The sequence below is a fragment of the Festucalex cinctus genome, chromosome 14 (genome assembly GCF_051991245.1).
Source record: "Festucalex cinctus isolate MCC-2025b chromosome 14, RoL_Fcin_1.0, whole genome shotgun sequence".
NCBI classification, from domain to species: domain Eukaryota; kingdom Metazoa; phylum Chordata; class Actinopteri; order Syngnathiformes; family Syngnathidae; genus Festucalex; species Festucalex cinctus.
The window spans coordinates 4,375,102-4,397,995 of record NC_135424.1 but is presented as its reverse complement, the minus strand read 5'-3'; the positions used below and the strand labels follow the sequence as shown (position 1 = coordinate 4,397,995).

At 41.1% G+C, this 22,894-nt stretch overlaps 1 protein-coding gene across 3 annotated transcripts in view; it reads left to right on the top strand.

The window, feature by feature from the left end:
* The first annotated feature begins 1,978 nt into the window (after positions 1-1,978).
* Positions 1,979-22,894, top strand: part of adam12b (ADAM metallopeptidase domain 12b) — a 58,700-nt gene continuing 37,784 nt past the window's right edge. For all 3 annotated transcript variants that reach the window (XM_077495277.1, XM_077495276.1, XM_077495279.1), the window contains exons 1-3: positions 1,979-2,229; positions 11,804-11,916; positions 15,201-15,274. In XM_077495277.1, coding sequence (XP_077351403.1) covers positions 2,118-2,229; positions 11,804-11,916; positions 15,201-15,274 — 299 coding nt within the window. In that variant the 5' untranslated portion in view covers positions 1,979-2,117. The remainder of the gene's footprint in view (positions 2,230-11,803; positions 11,917-15,200; positions 15,275-22,894) is intronic.

Genomic DNA, 22,894 nt, shown 5'->3' with positions numbered 1-22,894 from the left:
GGCACCACTGTCACTCTTCTACTTGACGTTTTTTCACAAAAATCTAATTTTCGCCGCTTTCTGGTCAGAAAAGGCTAAACACAAACTTTTATTTTCTGCTGAAAGAAGAAAGTCAACGTACTCTTTTGGTAGTTTGGGTTACTTGGATCGTCACAGAACACAATAGTCTTTATTAGAAGAAAAAATAACTGGACTGGAACCAATTAAAGGCATTTCAATTTGTTTCAATGGAGGAAAAGGATTTGGTATTATATGTGCCTCGGCTCAACAGGTTGGAATACACGGATCGAATATTTTTGTTTTCTTTGTGTCAACCTCGTTCAAATAGGACAAGTTGGACGAGTGTCATATAATGAGGGAGCGCTCTCCCGTGTTCTCTCGGGCCTGCGATTGATTACCACCCGGGGCGCTCGACCGCGAACGTCGGCTCTGACATGCGAGATGTTACGGCAGCGAGGGGGCACGGCGTTGGCGGAATGATGCCACGTCGCTTGCTTCCAGATAATGAGCACAAACTGACACTTGGCCGCACTCGAGGAGAAGGCCTGCCATGTTGCCGCAGCGTTCCTCTTCCTCCTCCTCCTCCTCCTCATCATCGACATCATCATGTGGATGCTGTCTGCTGAGGCCCCTTGACTCGCTCCCTAGCTGACTCCAACGGCCCCAAGTGCTGGATAAGGGGCGGGGCTCATCGCATGCGGGCCGCTACAATCACGCCGAGCGGCTGATTGCAAAGTGTTTGCTCGTTATCGCCCGCACGTTATCATCGCCACATCTGTCCTCTCCGATGCTGGAGCATACTGATGCCCCCCCCGCAGCTACCCACTATCTCCATTAAAGTCAATTCTATTTACCACATGCCAAGTATACAGTCGTGTAAAACTCATTCCTAAGCGACGCAATGAGAGTTTACAGACTCTGTGGGCTAATATGGCTGCTTAGTGTACACATCTGTCCAGATTACAGTCTATAAACCATTTTCTTTCATTGGCCTTTCACTGTCTAACAGGCACAGGGAAGGAAAACAAGTGAGTCTTCCTTGTCTGGGCCTCCAGGAGTAGAAACGCCCCTGCTTATAGATAACCACAGGGCACACCAACACGGTGATTTCAAAAAGACTTTCAAAGTGGATTCGAGTGTTCACAGATGTTTTGGTCAATAATAAGTAATTTTCTTAGCATCCATCCATCCATTCTTTGAACCGATTGGCGATTATGCTCACCACACAAGGGCGGCGAGCGCGGCAACCTATCCCAACTGCCTTTGAGAAAGAGGAGGTGCACACCCTGGTTGCCAAATCGCAAATGTTATTTTATTTTTTTCAAATTAAATTTACATTTTTATTGTTGTTTAAATGTGAATGCATTTTGATTTAATAGTATTTCAATTGCATCTGTAATTGAAACTTTGACTGTATTTTTAAATGTTTTAATTCAAGTTTTATAATTTTTTTTAAAATTCTGATTGAAGGGTTAATTTCACCTAAAATTTAAATTTTGATGTTCGCAATTTATTTTTATTTGATTATTCTAACTGTAAATATAATTGTACTTTTTTTCCCCCTCAAAAATTACTTTAAATTTTAGATTTTTAGCATTATGTACATTTTAAATGTTATTTTAATTGGATTTATTAGTGTAATATATTTTTTTTCATTTTATTTTACACATTTTTTTTCCGGTTTAACACTACTGGCACTAAGACCCTGCAGGCTCCTCCGCGCACATGGCTCAACGTCGCCCGCTCGCTGTTTGAGTGCTGGCGGCGGCGAGTCATCCGCCTCACTACTCTCCTCGCCTTCATTCTCTGTTGTTCGCCGTTCGCTGCCGTTCCTGCTGTCATGTCCTCGGCGCTCGAGCAGCACTCCCACACGGAAACACGAAGCTAACACATGTTTCCCCACCACCAGACTCGAGAGTGTCATTCGCGCGGCGGAGTCAGGAAAACTTTCCCCTCCGCTTCTCGGTGACAGCTTCGCGTTTGGGAGTCTGGCTGGTTCAAGAAGCTTTTAACGTCCCCGCTTTCTACTTTTGCCGTGAAACGGTTCCCCAGTCCTCCCCCCCACGCTTTGTGTCGGCTACAAGTCACAAGTGGAGAGTTTCCGTCCGTTTTCCACCATGAGAATCTGGCAGTGGAGGAAGAACTCTGGCTTTCTCGTCTTGGCTGTCACCTGGTGCCTGACCTCGGCTGTCGCTCATGCTGACGCCACGATTTACAACACTTTGGGGGGTAAGTGAAAGCAACATACCTGTCTGAGCCGTCATTCAAATTACGAGCTGTGCCATTAATTGATTCTTTGTTTATGACTTTATGCACATCATGAATTGATATGCAAAACGCTGCAATAATGTTGATTTAAGAGCGGAAGGAGTGTTTTTCTTCATAATTTGTGAAATATCAGCGCACACCACCCAAAATACAAGACGCAAAATTGAAAGAATGATGATTTTGACCCATTTTCTTTGACTGTCAGTACTGTGTAATGTGGGCTTTTTTAGTTGAACACAAAGCTGATGCTGGAATAAAAAGGTGCAAAAATCTTCCAACTGTTCTGCTATCTAGTGAAAGAGCATTTCATTGCCACTAGATAGTAAATAATATTAATTAAAATTGAATAACAGTTGTTGGGAATGGCCGATCAAATGACATCCAATACAGGAGCTGCATCCAAATTATGCATTTAAAAGTACAGTAGTGCAAAATGTTGATTCACAATATAGATACCTTGAGATACTTCACAAATGTATATAATTCCGTAACTCAGATCATCTTTCCCCACTGAAATTAATGGAAATGCCATTAATATGTTTCAGCCTCCCCCAAAAAAACAACCCCAAAAAATATGCTGTAATGTGTTTTAATGAGCAAAGTAACACTCTATATTATTATACTTCAAATGCATGGTAGACATCTCAGCTCGTGACAGAGCATAAAGAATATATGACTCATATATATGTGGTTGGGTTGTTTGAGTTGAAATATCATTCGCTTAAAGTGTTATACAGTACCGTATAACCAGTTCCCATTGTGTTACAGTGTTATCATGTATGTGGTAGTTTTAGGTAAACAATTTTTAGGTTTATTTTTGTCAGTAAACTTCAACTGGGAGTCGCATTAAACAGCATTAGGTTGTTGTTGTTGTTGTTTTTTAATTGCTCCAAAGTACTGCTAACGTGACACGAGTTGAGTTCACTCGTGTCACCATGTGCTTGTATCTCAAGGCACCACTGTTGAATTTTTTTTTTTAAATTGTTGTGGTTGCAGCTTGCAATGGTGTACAACTTACTAACAGCTGTTTCTAATATTTCGGTTGCTTTTCTTGTGGCCTTTTTGTTGTGTAAAACCCATATCAATCATCCGAACATTGTCAAGAATGCTATCCAGATGTTTAGCGCTCACATCATCATCATCATCTTAGCGGAGTCGTTAAAACTTTCACTCATAGGGAGTAGTTGATCCGAGTGTGAATGCAGCGAGTCGTAAAAATAGTGTGATGTAGGGCAGCACGAGGCTCCCCTTTGATATCAGCGGGATATCAACGCCGCCGCCTCTGTGGATTGTTTATCGTGGCTTTCTTCCAATTTCCACCGAAGCCACAATATTAGGTACTAATGAGATCCAATGTGAGGTGTGTATGGGGAGAAAAGTAGACAATAACACTCACTTTTTGACTTCATTTGACAGTATAGCTAAAGCTAAAAAAGTGTGTTTACGAGCTGAAGCAGGAACTTAGTGGTCCGTGTCCAAGTGGTTGCCAGACGAGCGAGTCAGATTTGCAACGAGAGCCAACTTTGGGCTGCTGCCACGCGCTGACTGATTTGTGCCCAAATCCAGGCCGAGTGCAGTTTAGTAGTTCAGTAGCCCAAACATGGCAGAACGCCTGAAACACAGTCAAGAAAACATCAGAGCGTGCGTCGTATTGGGACCGCTACCTGGACAGAGTTGAGAACTCGAGTTAGTTTACTTAGCGAGTATGAAAACATCCGTCCATCCATTTTGTGTAGCGGTTGTCCTCATTAGGGTCACGGGTGGGATATATGACTGGTGGCTAATCACAGGACACATAGAGACAAACAAACATTCACACTCGCATTCAATTTAGCACAGGGATGGGCATCTTCAATGCTGGAGGGGGCCACAACGTGTTATCAGTGCGATACATACGAACCAGAATTATGGCAAAAATTGACAAAATACACGCATATGTGCAAAAACGTCTTCTTAATATATTCATTTTCATAATACTTTTCTCAACACATGTGTAAAAGATCAAAAGGGTTTGAACAAATGACAAAATAGCCACATACTGTGACAGCAAAGGGCTCACTCTCGAATTTACCTTTCAAGAATGGTACAAAACTGCAATAATTCATTTTGTTTTTCACAAAAATCAACTCAATCAAAATGTAATATTGTTGAGGAACTCTGTTTGGCCTGCATATCATTCCAAATCAGTCCAAAAAATATTCGGCCTATTCACATAGTACCAGTATAGGGAAGAATAACACATGGTGTAAGTGCAAGTAAATTATGTCTGCCATTTAGTGGTGAATGGTGATATTACAACTTAAAACTACACTCAACCCCTGCATACTTGTCGTTCTGCACCCATTGATTCAGGTATTTCAGATTTCTTTTTCTTTCTTTCTTTTAAAGATCTTGCCATTTGTGCCACTATGGCATCAATGGAAGAATGCAGGATCACAATGGCACCGCCCATCAACCCCATTGAAACAGGAAGTAGCGTACCGACTAAAAAAAAAACAAGCACAAATACGACACTTTTGTTTCAATTTTGTTAACAGTCGTCTTGGCATAGGTCTGCGTCCTACCGTCTGACATTCAATTTACGTATGGTCATTACAACAGTGCTGAAACAACAAAATTTAACGGTGACCTAAGACTTTTGCGCAGTAATGTATAGTCCATGAAACTGTCTGTCGTGATTAAATCAAGATAAGTGTTCCCCCCCTTACCCCCCTTTAGACAAAAAAATATTACGCTGTGTTTGTGGAATTAAACAGTCATCCAACATTCGTTACTAGACCGTTGAACTCATTAAAAAGGGAGGAAAAAAAAACATTTGGGAGTGTTTAAATCAAGTTTTATCAGCGACGATAAAAGCGGCAGTGCAAACGATTTCACATGTAATTTTCAGCTATGATGAATCGCTCTGCCCGATTCTCCTCCCGCATGTCAACTGCTTGTCTGGGGGAGGATTCCGATGGCATTTTTGAAGCTCAATAAATAATTAGCCAGACGGCCAAATGACCTGGATTAGATTTGTGGATCTGGTCTGGTCCCGGCAGCAGCGTCAGACGGCATTCATTAGAAAGATTAGCGCGTCTGCGTTGGCCAAACAAAGCCGTAGCGAACATCCCTCTCCCTTTCTCGAGTCTTCCCCAGTGGGAGCGCGGCCCACCTTTCAACGCTGTTTTTTTCCCCAGGATGGAAGTCGCGCATCTCGCTGATGAATGGCCGCCATCCGGGTTCAAAACAAGCAACGTCTGCTCAAGCCATTTAGGAAATGACCTCGTCGTGGTTTGTCTTTCAAAGCCCGCCGGGTGGCTTCTTGTCACTTGACATTTTGAGAACAGGCTGGCATTGATTTGTTGTCTTCTTCCGTGAGGCATCATTGGTCATCACGGCCATCGGTGCGATTCAGCGTCTTCCGGTCTTTGGCCTCGGGAAGGCACGCCACAGATACGCTGACGTTACCAGACGTCAGCCCCGGCTGTGCAATCGCCTACAAGCTGATCCGTCTGGAAGGATGCTTTCCACATGTCATGAGTACTAACGCATCTGGAAGACAGACAATGCAGCCTCCTCCCCTGGAGTGTTTGATTGATGTCTGTGTTGTTACACTTCCCAAGTCTGCTTCAGACAGGTGCTAAAGGCGGTTACCAGTCCCCATTAAGTATGTAATAACCTCAACCCAGAGGGTCTGGTTTATGTCCGTGTGTTGGCAGGATAATGCAAAACTATTTAACAGGCAACGTCTGAGAAAAGAACAGATTAAGTTTTCAGGTAAACATGCAAGCCTCCTGCCTCATGTTTTATTAACTGGCAAAGCTTGAATTGCACAAAACAAAACTGCAGTTAGTTTGATGGCAGAATAACACAAAATGGAAGCTTTGGAAGAATGTTTTGATTAGCAGTTAGTTAGTTAGTTAGTTAGTTAGTTAGTGTTGGAGTTTTTGCTGCTGTATCTTGTTGCCATTCACCTGACAGAACAGTTACCATGACTCGCCATAGGGAGGTCAATAATTTGAACCCCAGTTAGTTAATTGGTTGGTTAGAGAGAGAGTTAGGTAGGTGGGTAGTTTGCTAGCTAGTTAGATCTCTACTTGTGACCTGTGCAAAAATAACAAAAAAACAAAACAAAACACAACATAGACACATCGGACAGTGGGGTCAGTATTAGTAAACGTGTGTCACACGGGTAAAGGCTCAATGTTGTTGGCAACTTTGCAATGCACGTTACCGCCACCAAGAGGACTGGAGTGGAACAGTCACAATCGTCCTGGAAAACTGGTGTAGTTGGCCTTGAAGGAGGGTTGCACGGGAATTTGGAAGATAGAAATAGCATTTGTTTTTGTGATTAGTTGTTAGGTTGGTAGCAGCCAGATTGCAATGTGTACTACTGCCACCTGTAGGACTGGAGTGAAACAGCATTGACTACAACTTAAGACTTTTCACATTGTAGCTGGACTCGGATCTTTTTTTTTTTTAATTTCTTTTTTTCCACTTTCTTATTGGCTTTTGTCTCCAGTGAAACTCAGTCACTCTAAATATACGGCTGCCTGTTGACATTTAGATTACAATGCAGAACAAACATTCATTTATTCATAACATCTGCCCCCCCCATACATTATGAATCATCTGCTGAATGGAATGTTTTGTTCCTTTGGTGATTATCCAGCCTCATCTCACCTTTTCATTTTTCTATTCATCATGACGTCGGTTCATTAATTAGGTTGTGTGAGTATGAAACACACACAATAATTGCTGGACACCTGATTTGTAAGCGCCACAACATGAAATTGTCACTCATAAATATGTAATAGAAAAAAAGGGACAGAAGATTCCCTTGCGCGGCAGCATTTTGTGACCTTTTTATCCTTTTGTTTGCGATGCATCTGTGTGTTTTGCTAAATCCCAAGTGATGTGAAAATCGATATTCATGTTTGTGCTTTTTAAGGAATATGCGGGGAAATCTTGAAATGCACTTCCTTGTTTTTAAGAGCGAGTAAAAGAAACAAAAAAATAAATAAATAAAAGATGACATTGGGAGGTTGTCAACCCCTCACCACTGACTGGGAGGTGACCCAACATGTGTAATAAATTCCCGCTAATCCCTAAATCCCCCCACTAGATTCCCATCAGGCTCAAATCTGTGTGAGACAAGACTGGAATTGACTCCTCGACCGGTCGCTCCCCCGGGATGACACAGGATAAAACCTCCTATTACGATGAGCCGTGCCATCTTAAAGGTTATTCCTGTTTGCTACGGTTCAGAAAATGGGTGCTGCTGGGGGGTCCCATAGAGGGTGGGATTAGCACCTTCTCAACTTCTCTACTAATTCTATTGACGTGTTACCACCTGGGAAATAAAAACAGAGGGAGTTGACAGATGAAAAGTAAGCGAAAGGAAAATACTGACACGCCAATGTTTTGCCTTGGTGGAGGTACAAAAGCTCTTATTAAATAAAGGTCTCTCCTGCAAACACAACTTGATTTGATTTGACGTGAAGATTTATTCGCAGTCAAGAATTTGGTTGGATTCCGTACAAGTGATGCGGTGTAATTTGTAGAAAGCTGACATTGTGAAACTATTGTGTTTGAGCTCTTTTGTCATTCTCTTAACTAGATTTTTTTCTTCTCAGAAATCAATAATAGGATTTAATTGGAAAGCTCCATTATTGTGTTTTAGTCTTTTGTTTACAATTGACTTAAAGGGGAAAAAAAGCAACTCTCGAGAACCCTTTTAGTAAAATCTTTAACTGCTTATTAGCCCTGGTCTAGCTTTTTTATTTTTTATTTTTGGTAATTGTTTGTTCTTTTTCTTCCCAAAAAGAATTGTGACCTTTCTAAGCAACTGTTTGTCAGACTGAGGGTTTCTTTTTTTTACATGCAAAATTGAATGCCGGAAGTACTTAATAGGCTTTGACATTTTCAGACATTTTCAAAATAGTAGGCAACAAATTTAGGGCATTATGAAATCAATAATTTATAAGTATCTTATCCGCTTGTATGGTAGAAACTTTATGAGCTGTTCAGACAATTCTTTGAGTTCATTCTTAACCAACATCCTGCAAATTTTAAAATAGATCAACACTGTGTTAATATTTAAACAAAAAGGCTTATCTGACTGACAAATTTGTAGTGCTTCTCGTTTTTTTTCCCCATTGTTACATCTCATATATTACAAATGAAAGTATCAGTTAAACCAGGGTTGGGCACACTCGGTCTACGGGGGCCGTAGTCCTGCAGGTTTTGGAGGTTTCCCTCTTTCATCACAAGCTGATTCCAAACAACAGGATCGTTATCAGGCTTATGCAGAGCTTGCTGCTGAGCTGATCATGTACCAGCTGTGTTGGAGAAGGGAAGCATCCAAAACCTGCAGGACTCCGGCCCTTGAGGACTGAGTTTTCCCACTACTAGTTAATCACTGCTTATATAAATGTAAAAAGAAAACATGAACAAATACGGCAATATTAACAATCAAGGCCTTTTCACACTGCACTTATTTTACTTGGTGTTGGCCGTGGAACAAGGACAAAAAAAAACGCCCCGGTGCAAGCTTGCCCATATTTGGAAGCTCTTGTGTGGAAGCCAACCAAGATGCAACAGGGTGGCGATTCCTGCTGGTTGTTTATTGTCGTTAGCGTTCTGAAATCACTCCGCCAAAGCCTGTGCTATTGAATGCTGCTACTGCGACGCCGCTCACAAATTTTATTGCATGTCACAACGCGATAAACGGCCAAATTAGGAATTTTCTGGGGCAGCACGATGGAATAGTGGTTAGCATGTCTGCCTCATAGTTCTGACTTAGGCGGTTCAAATCTTAGCTGCTAAATTGTCTTTCGGCGTGAACGTGAGCCTGAAATGGCTGCCGATCAGTCCAGGGTCTACCCTGCTGGGATAGGCGCCAGCTCACATTTGACCTCAATTAAAATAAGCACTATAGAAAATGGATGTTCGAATACAAATCACACGACTTTCGGGGCGCCGGCAAGTCCCAGTGCAATTCGATGAATCAATCCGGAATGTGACGCGAATTACGAGCCTTTCATTAACAAGCCTGCATGACTTTGCTTTTTACTGCTCCTTGCTTTTTAATTAGCCTTCAAACCGCGGCATTTATTTGAGTCACGCTGATGTATTTCCAAGCCAACAATTCAACACATCAAAATCCACTTTTAACGCCGGAACGCTTGTTTTATGGATTAGCGCGCGCTCATTTCCAACGTTTGAAATTGATGGAAATGCAGTTACGACTTGTCTTCAAAGAGGACGACGGGCTTTATTTACAGACGTATCCTCGCTATAAATGAATACATGACCACTGGGGAGGAGTGGGATGGTAAACATTGTATGTGCCGAGGCGAGAGTGTACCACTGAACTCTGGGTGCACCCCCCACTTCCCCCTTCTCTTGGCCACACATTCCCACAAACGCTTTACGCTGCCGTCCCGAGGGACCGGCAAAACAGGCCATGGCGTGAGATGTCGTTTTTTTTTTGTGTTATGGAACCTTGAACACCCCCCCCCCCCCTTTCTCCTTCTTCCTCACCCTTTCCTCATCTCCTCCCATCAGTGGGAGGAGAACTGGAAGACAGCGGAGGGAGTACGATTCCCACAATTGGCTTCAAGAGGCTGATTTGTCTTAATGCGTTTCATCACACGCTCGCAGTATTTACAATTTGATCATGTGACCTCATCAATAGTAATGGGAAGGAAGCGCATTTAAAGCTCTCTATCCTATCATGTGGAAGGGGAATTTTCATCCTGTGTGCTGGTTCCGAAAGGCGGAGGATTTTCATATGTGAGCATGTATTATTGATGTGGTTGTGATACAATTTCTGTGTCCTGCTGGGATACAGCGCTTCGCCGTAAAGAACTTTTCCACTCAACTCAAATAGCCCAATTTGTGATGGCCCTGGGTTTCCAATATACACTCGTAAGCTACTTCATAAAGTTCACATGCGCCGTCTGATGAGATCCAATACAAGAGTTGGGAAACAATGCTCAATCGTGATTGACATTTGCACAGAGGGCTGCATTTAATAATACAGTGGAGTCTCGAAGGTCCAGCACAATATGTTAGGAGAAATCCCAAAATGGATGAATTGCATCCTTTTTTGACGGTGGTACCTTGATTTAAAGTGGGCTTCACTCCCAAAAATATATTTATTTATACCTTTTTTATGTTTTTGTATGCAAAAGCATACAGAAGGCTTTGATGCAGCTTCTGACATGGAGGTGGCTGAAAGCAATGATAGTTATTACAAAAAATGGCCAGTAGGAGGCAGCAGAGTATAAGAGATCAGTGAGGGCCATGTTGCAACAAGCATTTTTTGCCAGTGTTGCGACCAGGAATGGGAATAATGATTAAACTTAGCTATATTCTAATGCTAACTACTGCAAAATGGGAACCGATACAAATATATATATATATATTTTTCCTGATAAAAGAAGAGACTCAAATCTTTCTTTTGGTAGGTTCCATGTTTTTATAGCAATAGAACACAATATTCTGTGGGCCTTTCAAAATCAGTCCAAATCAAGTAAAACAGGCGGGAGCGAAGTGGGTTGCTTCAGTGGAAACGGCTGCGAGTGAATAGTAATTTGCGGGAAAATTCTACTTGTCAGAGACAGTTTTCACTTGAGTACTTGAGAAACACTTCGTTTGTCAGAGAGACTTATGTCACATGATGTCTTACGGTGGCAACGTTTCAGTTGGCAGGAAGTCATATGAGCAAACACAAAGCCTCTGTATCACCGTCCACAAACGAGCAGTTTTCAAAGTATCTCTTTTTTTTGTAATATTAATTGTCCCTGACATTTAATCTATGTTTTTAACTCTATAAAACAGCAGCTATGCCAGGCGTCATATTCATCTGGCCAAAAATGTCCACAGTAGTTTGGTTGGGCAATTTCTGAATTTACGCATTTCTTTAAGATAATCAGAATTTATCACTAGTTACTTTTTTCACTAAATATTAACTCTTACTCAAGTACATTTTTGGATGACTAATTGTTCCCTTTTACTGAGTCATATCATCCTAAAGCAAGCATGAGTAAAAAAATTTGTCTGTTTTACCCTGCTCATGAATTTAATTTGTTCCGGTAACCAAGCTCTTAATGTCTCAAATGACATCTTGCATGAGTCACAGTTTTTGTGTGACTTCAGAAGCATATTTCCCCCCAATTTTTTAATATGCATGACCTCAATTACACTTTGAATGGCGTCAAACTCATTTAAGTCGCAAGCCATGTCATAGTTATGGCTCCCCTCATTATGAGTATGAAAGTCATATGAATGTCTAATCACCTCATCATATTCATCACCACATACCAAAGGATTATTTCTCAGGATAATCTTTTCTGACTTTGGGCAAGTGAGGGGAAAAAAAATGCTTCAATTATTATCTGTATGTGTGTAACGTGTCCAGATAATAAATTATCCCACCGAGTGTTGATGCATGGGGCTTTTCTCTCGTCATATTTTAAACCCAGTCTGTGATTTTTAAAGTCATCGCTCATGTCGAGGTCATGTGTTGTCGCTGTGTGTTTAACAGGAAGTGTCTCTGCCAAGGCCGAACAGCCAGATCGAGCTGAACGCTATGAGACCACCGTACCTCTGCTGCTTACGGGCCGGCGCAGCGGACCCCTCAGCCAACTGGAGCCAGGGGTATGTACTCACAAGGCGATTTCCATGCAACACGCCCAATAGAACAACACTCGGTAGACCTTCACCAAGGTCCCCTCCACATCTGTGTACTGCCAATTTTTGAAACCCCTGTAGTTTTGATAAAAGCTTTTCTTTTTGGCCTTGTGCTTTAAATCAAATACAACTTTATTGATCTGTTTTTGTGAGATTAGTTGGGGGGGGGCATGGAAATCTCCTGTGTTTGCCTAATGATAAATCCGCCCCTAAAGATCTAAAGCCTCACATATCTACATAGATGCCCTGCGTGTTTGCCTTATTTTTCCATTAGCATTCATGCATTGTTCACTCGCCGATTATGAAGCATAAGATGCAGTGGCGGTCCATGGATTGGATAGGTGGGGATTTACCTGCCTTAATCCAACTCTTAATCCCACCAATATCACGTCACAATTAAAGAAGTCATCGATAGTATAGAAAAACACAACGGAACAGTGCTATGTTCATCATCTGGAGTAGTTCAGAATCAGGATTTGTCGAATAGCATGTGTGAAAGATGAAGTCAATTTTCCTTTCTAATTTGTTACCTCTGCCAAGAATACACCAGAACAGATTGTCCGCAGACCTCAAACTGCAGCATTTGTTTGAGTCATGCTGCCGCGCCACAAAAACCAACAATCCATCACATATTTGGATGCTGGTTTCATGTCAGGGCGTTTGTTTTATGGGTACATGTGCATCCATTTAGAGCGTTTCAAGTTGACAGAAAAGCACTTGTGAGTCATCACTCAATTTTGATGACGGACTTTATTTCAAGATCTAGCGCCGAGCCCCACCAATTGTTATGGTCCTTTTTGTTTATTTTCAAATTCTTCTCGTTAACAATGCCAAGGAAGATATAAGCAATAATAGGGATGTAACGATATCCAAACATCACAATACGATATTATCACGATATTGTGGGGGCATTGGCGATATTTAAAAAAGATCACAATATTGTAAAAAAAGAGGGCTCATACTAAAAAAAAAAAAAAAAGTACAATATTGTGCTTTTGTACATAACAGCAATGCATATAATCACCTACAATCTCTAATAACAATATTGAGGAACTTACTTGGTAATGCAAGCACACATTGATCGCTTCATAAGCAAATTAGGTTCCCCTTCATCTGACAGTTAGCTTAGATTTTAAACATAGAAGGCCAAAACATCCCTAATGAAAATTAAATTGCACTAATAAACTAGCCACTAGAGGGTGCTAGAACTGCACAAATGGAAATCAACCTGGCTCTTTCCTTTTTTTTTTAGTTTAAAAATAACTTACTTTAACCTTGCCATACAATTGCCAATAGCAGAACCCAAGGTTTGTTTTTTTTGTTTTTGTTTTTTTTTCTACTTTTGGTAACCAGCTAGCTAGCGCTAAGCTAACCTGTGCGGCTTCATCTCACCATTCCAGCATTGAAGTTTGCAAGCCCCTTTTCATTTTTAAAGTTTAATTGGTTAGCCATACACACGCAAACACTTCACTTTAGACACATTCTTAATTAGTCTGCAGTTGCTATGAAAAGATTTCACTAACTGACTTGTCTCCTGGACTACGCTGTGTAAAATCAGCCATAGTTGATGATCCATATTGGAGTTGTTCGGCACTTGAGAAGGTCTTACCTTGCCTTTCTAGTATTGTTCTATTTGGATATGAGTTTTTGCCCCGGAGGCACCATCAGTGTTCCAACATACGTTGTGTCATGTCTTTGCTGAGTCGTGACCGCGATTGACAAATGCTTTCCATATGCGCCGTCAAGCAGCCCCTCGCGCAGCTCTGGAAAATAACATGTATCTATCAAACGGCGCTTAAATAAAGATCTCCAGAAGAAGTGTGTGTATGCGTAGGTGTTAGCAACTCCTTAAACATTTTTCCTGTTCCTGTTGCAGGGAACTTCCTGTTCCTGCTCTCAGTGGTCCTCACAAAAAAAAAAAAAAGTTGGTCGATGGAGGCAGGGCAGGACTGTTAATTACTCACTTATCAGCCACTCTGGAAAGGCAAAGCGTGGAGCGTATATGAGATGCAACTTAAAGCCCGACGCGGTTGATTAGGCCTTCGGTTTTTAATTACATCAGATAGGTTGTACCACTGCTGACGCATTTTAAGAGAGGAGAAGGTGACCCTTTTTTTCAATTAAGCAGCTAATGATTGTCTTATCACAGATGGAGTGCACTACTGGCCTGCAATCATCTTCGGAGGTGTTGAGTCAGTCTCAGCGAGTTGAACAACAAACTACATTTCAAATCCGCTGCTATTAACAAAATCAGTCAAGTTTTTTTTTTTCACTATCAGATTTAAAGGTGTACGCAAAATCGCAAATGTATCTATTTTTACTCGTTATTGTCCGAGGATTTCTGACTCATTGTCACTTTCACACTTGAGGAGATATAATTCTGCGAGGCTCCTGCAATCAAGAATAAGTTGAGGTTAATGCACTTCTCAGATAATTCAAGTGTTGAATGAATACCGTTAACAGATTTGAGTTCAGGGTATTTTAAACACTTATCGATTGGTTAATAATTTGTACAAATATTTTAAAATGTATTTTATCATTTTTTATTATTATTTATTTATTTCAAAATTTAAAAAAAACAAAACAAAAAAAAACAAAAAAAAAAGACCTTTTGTACTGACCATTGTGACCAACAGAATAATTTGTGAAAAAATGGGAAATTGACACAATACGTCTAACCTATAATACCAAAATATTAATGAATAAATCATATATTGTTTATTAAAATACAGATTTAAAATTTGTAAAAAAAAACCAAACAAACAAAAAAAAAATAAATACAAAAACAGACCTTGTGTACTGACCAATAGAATAGATTTGTGAAAAAATAGGAAATTGACAAAAGTGTAACCTATAATACCAAAATATTTATGAATAAATCAGATATTGTTTATTAAAATACAGATTAATGTATTACTTTTGTTTGTTAAAAATATATGGTAAGAGAATCTTGAAAAAATAGCTGCACATTAAATCGCAATTGCAATATTGAAGGGGAAAAATTTGCCCTACTAGAGATGCATCCATCCCAAGCCTTCAACTCAAGCACCAACTCCAGACACTCTGCCATTTTCACTTCCTGTCCCAATACTTTTGTGCAACCTCGTGGGAAGTGGATGATGCGGAAGCCATCTTTCTTCTCCATTGTGCCTCCTCACATCCTGCTTTGCGTGCGACTGAGGTGGAGGCAGGATGGCTGAGATCAGGTTGTCGCCTTCACCGCCGTCATCCCCCCTTTTTCCTCCTTCCAGGTTTATCCGGCGTCGCTCCGGCTGCTGGTGCACGCTGAAGGACAACAGCTCGTCCTGCTGCTGGAGAAAAACGAGTAAGTTTTTATTGCGATTCGCAGCGGTCATCGTGGATACAAGACGCATACATCTTTAATGGCAAACAGATGAATGAGCTACTCTCTCCATGCAAGAATGGAGGAGAAGTCATAAGTCTGGAGTTTGATAGTGTATTCAAGGAGGGAGAAAATAATATATCCCCTCGCGGTTTTGCCCTTTTCAAAGTTCACTTTCTCTGAAGGGCCAAAAAAGAGATGAAAGGCGATGAAGAAGGCGGCGGAGGAGAAACTCTTGAGGACAAGCTTGTTCTCTCTCTCTCTCTCTCTCTGTTCTCATCACTCCCCTCCGGACTGCCGAGAATAACAGTGGACTGTGAAGCGAGGGGCGGAGATCATGGGGAGTTCATAAATATGGTGATGCACACATAAACACCGGGGGAAGGGGGAGGGGGAGGCGGCGGAACCACGAGACGAAAGTGTGCAAAGGCCAGGTTGCATGTCGTGGAGAGTTACGCTCTCGAAAGCATGATGCCATTGCTGACTCATGCCTTGTTTCTGCCAGGGGTTCTTATTCCGAGGGAGTGGTGCTATCATGTTTTATCCTTTTAGTGTTCACACCTTTAATTTGGATCTTCTGACCTCAAAATATTAGCTGCATCGCACATCTGGTCCTGGTTCCGAGTCAATCTTTGAAAGAGATATTAAGTCCCAGGTGTCGTAACAAGTTTGTGAAATGTTTCCAACGAAATTCCCAAAAGGATCAAGAATGACACAACTTTTATTCAAAGTGCGTGTAAAGTGAAAATAAGTGTCTTCTAAATTTGACACACCACACTCATTGTTCTTAACAACCCTGTCAAATTGCGATGATTAAAATAATTGTCAAGTATGTCAAATGAGGCTTCAAAATTGTGATGGCGTTCTCTCATGATGTTGACATGGCTGCATGTCAGTCAAATACCACTACTACATCATGTGCCTTCACGTAGCCACATGTTTAAACCCTGAAAATAAAAAAAATAAAAAAGAAAAAAAAAAAAACCCTGAAAATGGATCTGCTTAAAGCCTCAGGTGGCAATCATTTGTCCCGCTGGGTCGTCATGGGTCTTTTCCATGCCCTGACGACGAGGCGCTCTAAATTGCACACCAGCCTGAAGCCCGAGTCCACACGTTTGACTCATCCACCCCCGGCCCCCCACCCGTGCATCTTTCTCATGCATGATGTGCGCACACTCACAGCAGACAACGAGGCGCTCTAAATCAGCCCCACCGGTGTGACACTCCAGTCTACACACTGGCTGTCAAGTCAAACTCATCCATCCCATCTTTCTCTGTGTGATGTGCACCTACTCACAGCAATCAACGAGGCACTCTAAATGGCTCCACCAACCTGTGTGGCAGATCTGTGAATGTTGTAAATGCTATTTGTAAACAAGTGCTTTTCTGTAATATTGGACCAAAATCTTCCGAGTAAGAAAACCGAGAAAGTGAAAACCTCTACTCATGGAAGACGGCCTTCGAGACATATTGTGCGACAGTCGCAATTGTCTTTTGAATTGTCAAAGACTTTTTCCCTCCCGCTCAACCCGAGCTTATGTCAGGCAAACAAAAATGCTTTGGCATCCGCAGCAAAGTCAACAAAGACTTGGAACGAGACCCGTGCGTTGGCACCAAAATTGGAAGCCATCAAGGTCCACAACACGGTGGCTTTTGTGAGGTTGCCTGGGCGAGCGCTTGGCTAAATCTGGGAAGCAGCAGCAAGAGATAAGGAAAGCCTGGCTATAGATAGACGAGCGGGCCGGAAAAGACGACAACAACTCAATGTGGCGGAAGACGGGAAGTGGCAATTGTTAACACGAGAAGACGAGTCAAACGAGCAACTGAAAAGAATAACGCGACCGCTCAACATCCGAGACAGCGCAGGAAAGAAACGTTTTATTGTTTTCTTATAAAAACAAAACAAAAAGAGACCGATTTACTCAGTGTTTATCTTCATCTTTTATCTGACAGTTTGTTTGTTTTTTGTTTTTTTTTATGAATGAAGTTGCTGCAGACAGGAGATAATGGACTCCACGGCACACACCGGGAGATGTTAGCATTGTCAACCGAGTGTTTTCATACAGTATGCATCTTCTTTCCTTTGGAAAACACGCAGCGGATGTTGCTATGGGGATTTCTGTCAGAAACTTCATGATATTGCTGCCATGTTGCCTTGTGTTTCAAACGAGGCCTTTCCTCTTTTCTTTCCTGCCGCAGAAGAATGAAAGGAAATGTTTCTCAATGGGAAGTGAGCTTTTTCTGCGCAAGGCTGGTCCGAGTTGCAATAAATGCACGGAACATTGTCTTCAAAGCAGAAAAGTGGGTTGGAATAAGGACAAAGTAGGATGGCGAGATGATAATGGCCGAGTGCGTTTTAGGCTAATGTTTGAAGGAGAGAAACTGCTTTTTCCTTGTAAATGGGTTTCACTTTTTAACATGATGATATCATGAGTGTTTTTATGGAAAAAAAAAATACTACGGATGGGCGAGCAACTACCAGGTATCAATATTGTATCGGGCTGATACCAGTCGTATTTCAAGTACTCACGAACGGCGGCCGATACGTTTTCCTAGGCGAACTGTATCGAACATTTGCGACACCAACAAATTTCTTGTCATGGTTCATTCAAGTTCACAGTGTTTCCCATACGTTCTGTAAATGGTCTTAATTGTTTCTTAAACAGTCTTAATGGTTTCCGAAAGAGTCTCAATGGTCTTTCTTTCCGTATGGACATTTTGAACATGTTTTTAAAATTTTCCTTGTGACAAGAAAAAAACATGAAGACTGTTTAGGAAATTATTAAGACTGTTTTGAGAATGTTTAGGAAACGCTGCGACCTTGAACGAACCCTGACCTGAAAAATCTATATTTGCTAGTGTCGCAAACATTCACCCCTGAGTGGGTTACGGGCTTTAACTGTCATATGCCTATTTACATAGAATATCTCAGTATATCTAAGATTTTTGTATATTAATGCTTAGAGTGAATTATTAGTGTGGTTTTACCAAAATTGGTTTATTTGTTGACTGTATTTCCGCATGGCGGAGAGATCGCTTTTGAATTCCAACCATGTCCATCCTCTCATCCGCCCATTAAGATTTCATTATGCATGGTTATCAGGTTTCATCATTATACATTTATTTGCGAACTCAATTTTGGTTGTGTGATGACTTTCTCCATTACAATGTTTGATGCATGTCAAGATAATCAGTCTGCCTTTATGAAGGGTGACATGAATCAGAGGATTTGGCCAGTGTTGTTAAATAAGCTTTAAGCTGGGGCACCGTGGATCAGCGGTCGAGTGGTCGTCTCCCAACCCGGAGGTTGTGGGTTCAATCCCATGCCATTGTAACAATGTTGAAGTTTCCTTGAGCAACATACTGAGCCCCCAGTTAGTTGCTCCTAATGCTAGGTCATCAGTAAGTGAATGAGTAGTGGAATGTGAAGTGCTTTGAGGGCCTAATAAGTGATATGTAAATGAAGTACCATTTACCATAAACAATTAATCCGTTGTCAAAATAGTTGTCCATTAATTTGATGTTTGATTGTCGATTAATTACAACAGAGGAAGCCAGACGCCAATAAAGACTAATTACAAACACTGTCTTTGAAATAACCTGCAAAAATCTTCATACTGACAACGTGCGTCAGCTAGGCGGACTGCTTTGTTTTGTAGCCCGGCAACGAAGAAGAAATACAGACATCACCACCCTTGCAAATAAATACCCCTGGAAAGTATCAAGACTAGGATTAAGAAGAATTTCTCACACTGTGCGTGCATAGTCGTTATTTAAGATGGGCCAAGGTCAAGGAACACCTGTTGCGAGTGGGCTGTAGCCGATATCACAGGACACATCTGGCCCGGCGGCAAGCGCAGCGGATGGGAATGGCAGCGAGCACGAGAACCTCGGGCTGGTGATGATGACTCACAGCTGATGCCGCGCTCGCTGCGGGTCACGGGAAGAATAGGGGGTTGGTCGGTGGAAGTGGGTTTGCCAGGTGTGTGCAGTTCCTTTTGACGTTATGGAAATAATCTCATTTTGTGACAAGCACAGTACCACAACTGGTACTTAAGCCACCTATTTTCTAAAGCGCTTTTCCTCATTCGGTCACGGATGAGCTAAAAGTCATTCCCAGCTGACTTTGGGCGAGAGGCGGGATACACCCTGGACTGTTCACCAGTCAATCACAGGAAACAAATAGTCATTTTTATATGATTCTTCTAGTGGGAAACAAGGCCATAAGAGTTTTGGATTTTTCATTTCAACTTTTTTTTTTTTTTCATCCATCCATCCATCCATCCGTCCATCCATCCATTTTCTTGACCGCTTATTCCTCGCAAGGGTCGCGGGGGGTGCAGGACCCTATCTCAGCTGGCTTTGGGCAGTAGGCGGGGTACACCTGGACTGGTTGCCAGCCAATCACAATTATTTTAATTCAGTTAGTTTAAATTATTTTTAGAGCAAATTTCTTTGTTTGTTTGTTTTTGTTTTTTAAGAAAATGATTTGTTTTATAGTTATGTTTTTATTAGCTAATCATCAATATTGGCTACCATACTAGCCTGATTAATACGCTAGCACAAATCGACGTGACATCGCACGTGGGCCAACGTATGAAACGAGCGCTTTACAAAAACCTGAGTCACAATTCGATCTCTTGTTCACCATTCCAAAATGAATTTTGTTCACCCTTTAAAAGTCTGCTGTATTCTACATCGACTCTGACCACGCAAGCCTCGTTTAACAGCATGACCATTAGCAGCGTAGCGTGATTCTCACATCACAGCCGGTAAGAACCTGCAAATGGGAGCGCAAGCCTCGCTTGAAAGTCCTTCAAAAGGCGTCGGCGCGCATCTTGAGATTTACTCAGTGCGATGTGAGCGCTGGTGAGGAGCAAATCCATTACCCACCGTGGTGTTTTGGAGGCGGCGGAGTGCGGGGCTTCAGATGTTGATGGTGCATAATATCATCCCCGGCGTCATTTATCGGCACGAGACGGGAACACATCCTGCCGAGCGCGGCACATGAGGAATTATGTTACCTTTTCTGCAGACCAAAGATTTCTCAAGATAATAAAATGCACGTGTCGGGCATTGTAAGTTAGTCTGTGACAGGATGCAGTCATTAGTGTGCTATCAGTCTTGAGAGATGCCAGGGAAGCATCGTGCAGCCATACTATCACAAAACGATGTAAGACTTTTAATAAACCAAAATAAGTAATATCTGTCAGCGTACAGATTGCTTTGTACGTGATTCACACTCTCATCTCCTGAATTTTATATTACACGTTGCACATTTGTGGTGCTCCCATCAGGAATAAGAAATATTCCCACACTGGCAGCCTTGTTCAGGAGCATCTTGAACCGGACATCATGCGTGTTTTTAGAATGTGGGCAGGTTTTTGTGATAATTAAAAAAAAAAAAAAATTGACCAAATTAAATAATTTCACAACTTGTGACTTATCGTGCAACTAAATAAAAAAAATAATAATTTAAAAAAATGTAAAATAATTAACTTGGAAATTTGGTTGTACGCCGCAAATCCACACGTGGAAATTTTAAGCTTTTTAGTTTAAAATAACTTACTTGATCATCCAGGATCCTGTGCCGTAATCTGGCCGAATGCATCTATGTTGCTGCTAGCTTCATCCTAGCTAGCGCTAAGCTAGTTTGTCTCTCGGGTCCGGCGCCCAAGTTTTCAAAACTGCCTTTCGTTTGTTGCTAATGTGGGGTTAGCCATTCAAAATTAGCGTTGCTAATAGAGAGGTGTTAGCTGTAGCTGGCTAACAGCAAGGCGTGAACCAGCCAGTTATTCCCGTAACTACAGTCCATGTACGTAGCTTTCACGCATGTGCAATGCCCATGAAGATAGGGCAGACATAAGGAGACAGTACTTGCCGTCCAAACGTCCTCTCCGACGACAATCTACTCCGATGCGTTCTGACTCGGCGTTCGTTGGCAATGGCCAATTCGCTACTCAATTTGAGTTGAGAATTTTTGTCCTCAGTTTCAACAAATTGCAAACTCGGTGTCAGCGAGAGCCTACTAGAACATCTGAACTTGATTAGAAGTTAATCAAACGCACTTTAAATGGTGGCAGGTGTGCGCTGCTTGTCATTTAACATGAGATTGAATGTGAAACTACTATTCACAACTATGGGCAATTTACAGTCTTCAATGCATGTTGCCATGGCACGTTTCTAATCATTTCTAGAAATATTCTGACTCCAGCTTTCTCTTTCCGGCTTCATTCGCATGAAGAGCCTCTGACGTAATACGCAAACTTGACATGAGTAAGAGGAAGTATGTGTTCAAAATAAGGCCAGCTGTGCTGGCGTGCAAAACAAAGTGGGGAGGAAGTGCGCCTCATGACATCACTGAAAGACGGGATGCTTTTGACCTCGTGGCGTTGCTTGCTGAGGTTGATAACTAATGAGAATTAATAGCAGCACCTTTTTAATCAAGAACATGTACAAAATCAGAGTGGCTTTTTCAAAAATACGACGAAACATTTTTATAGACAAAATGTTATAGTATGAACTGTTATGAATGAAATATGATAGACATATGACTTTCACTAAAGTGGTTGCTGTCCAATAACAAAAAAAGATTATTAAAATATAAAATTATACGCATAAAATATACAACCAGTTCAGGGTGTACCCTGCCTACTGCCCGAGGCCAGCTGGGATAGGCTCCAGCATCCCCCTGCGACTCTTGTGAAGAGCAAGCAGTTAAGAAGATGGATGGATGGATGGACATAAAATATAATAAAAGCATAATTTAGTATTATATTTAAAAATTAATTCAATAGCATTTATGAAAAATATTTTTTAAATGATATAATCATTTAAAAAATATTTTCATTTCAATACAGTGACAAAACGTATCTATATAATTTAAATTTTATAAAATTGAGAACAAACTACTTGTATGAATAAAATGTTGAAATATAAAATACACTTTATTAATTCAATATAATAAACTGATATATGTGAAGACTATAATAAAACATAATACAGTGTTAAATATATTGTTGCTATCCAATCAAAAGTATTAAGTTTTTAATAGGAAAATCAAGGCATTATCATTTTTCATTTTTAGGTAATCTCCAGATTAAAATACACAATAAAGTTACAAAATCAAACCTTAAATACTATAAACCAAATAAAGCAGCATAACAGCTAAATGCTGATGCACCATGTTTGCTTTCAACTCTGGGCTGTGCAGCAATATGAATAAAATGGGATTTGTAAAGTAATACATGAAATCAATATTATGTATTTAAAAATGCAATTGTTTCTGTTCAAAGACAAGTATTCATCAACAAAACAGAAATGTTTATGGTAAAACGTTATCTCACTACATTTCCCTGTAATATTCCATACATTTGTGAATTTAATGTCATAAAGACATTTTACCTGTGGCTCATCTGACAATTGACATTATCAGCTCATAAGCCGACAGCCATTACGGCTCATGTTCCAGCGCATTAGCATCAGCGACAGATCGTTCACCCGCATCCTCGTGTCAAAATGATACATCAGCAGCGAGCAAAGTTTCCATCGCCGTCATCTTTGCGAGTTAATGAGGCGAACAAGCGACAGATTGTACGCTAT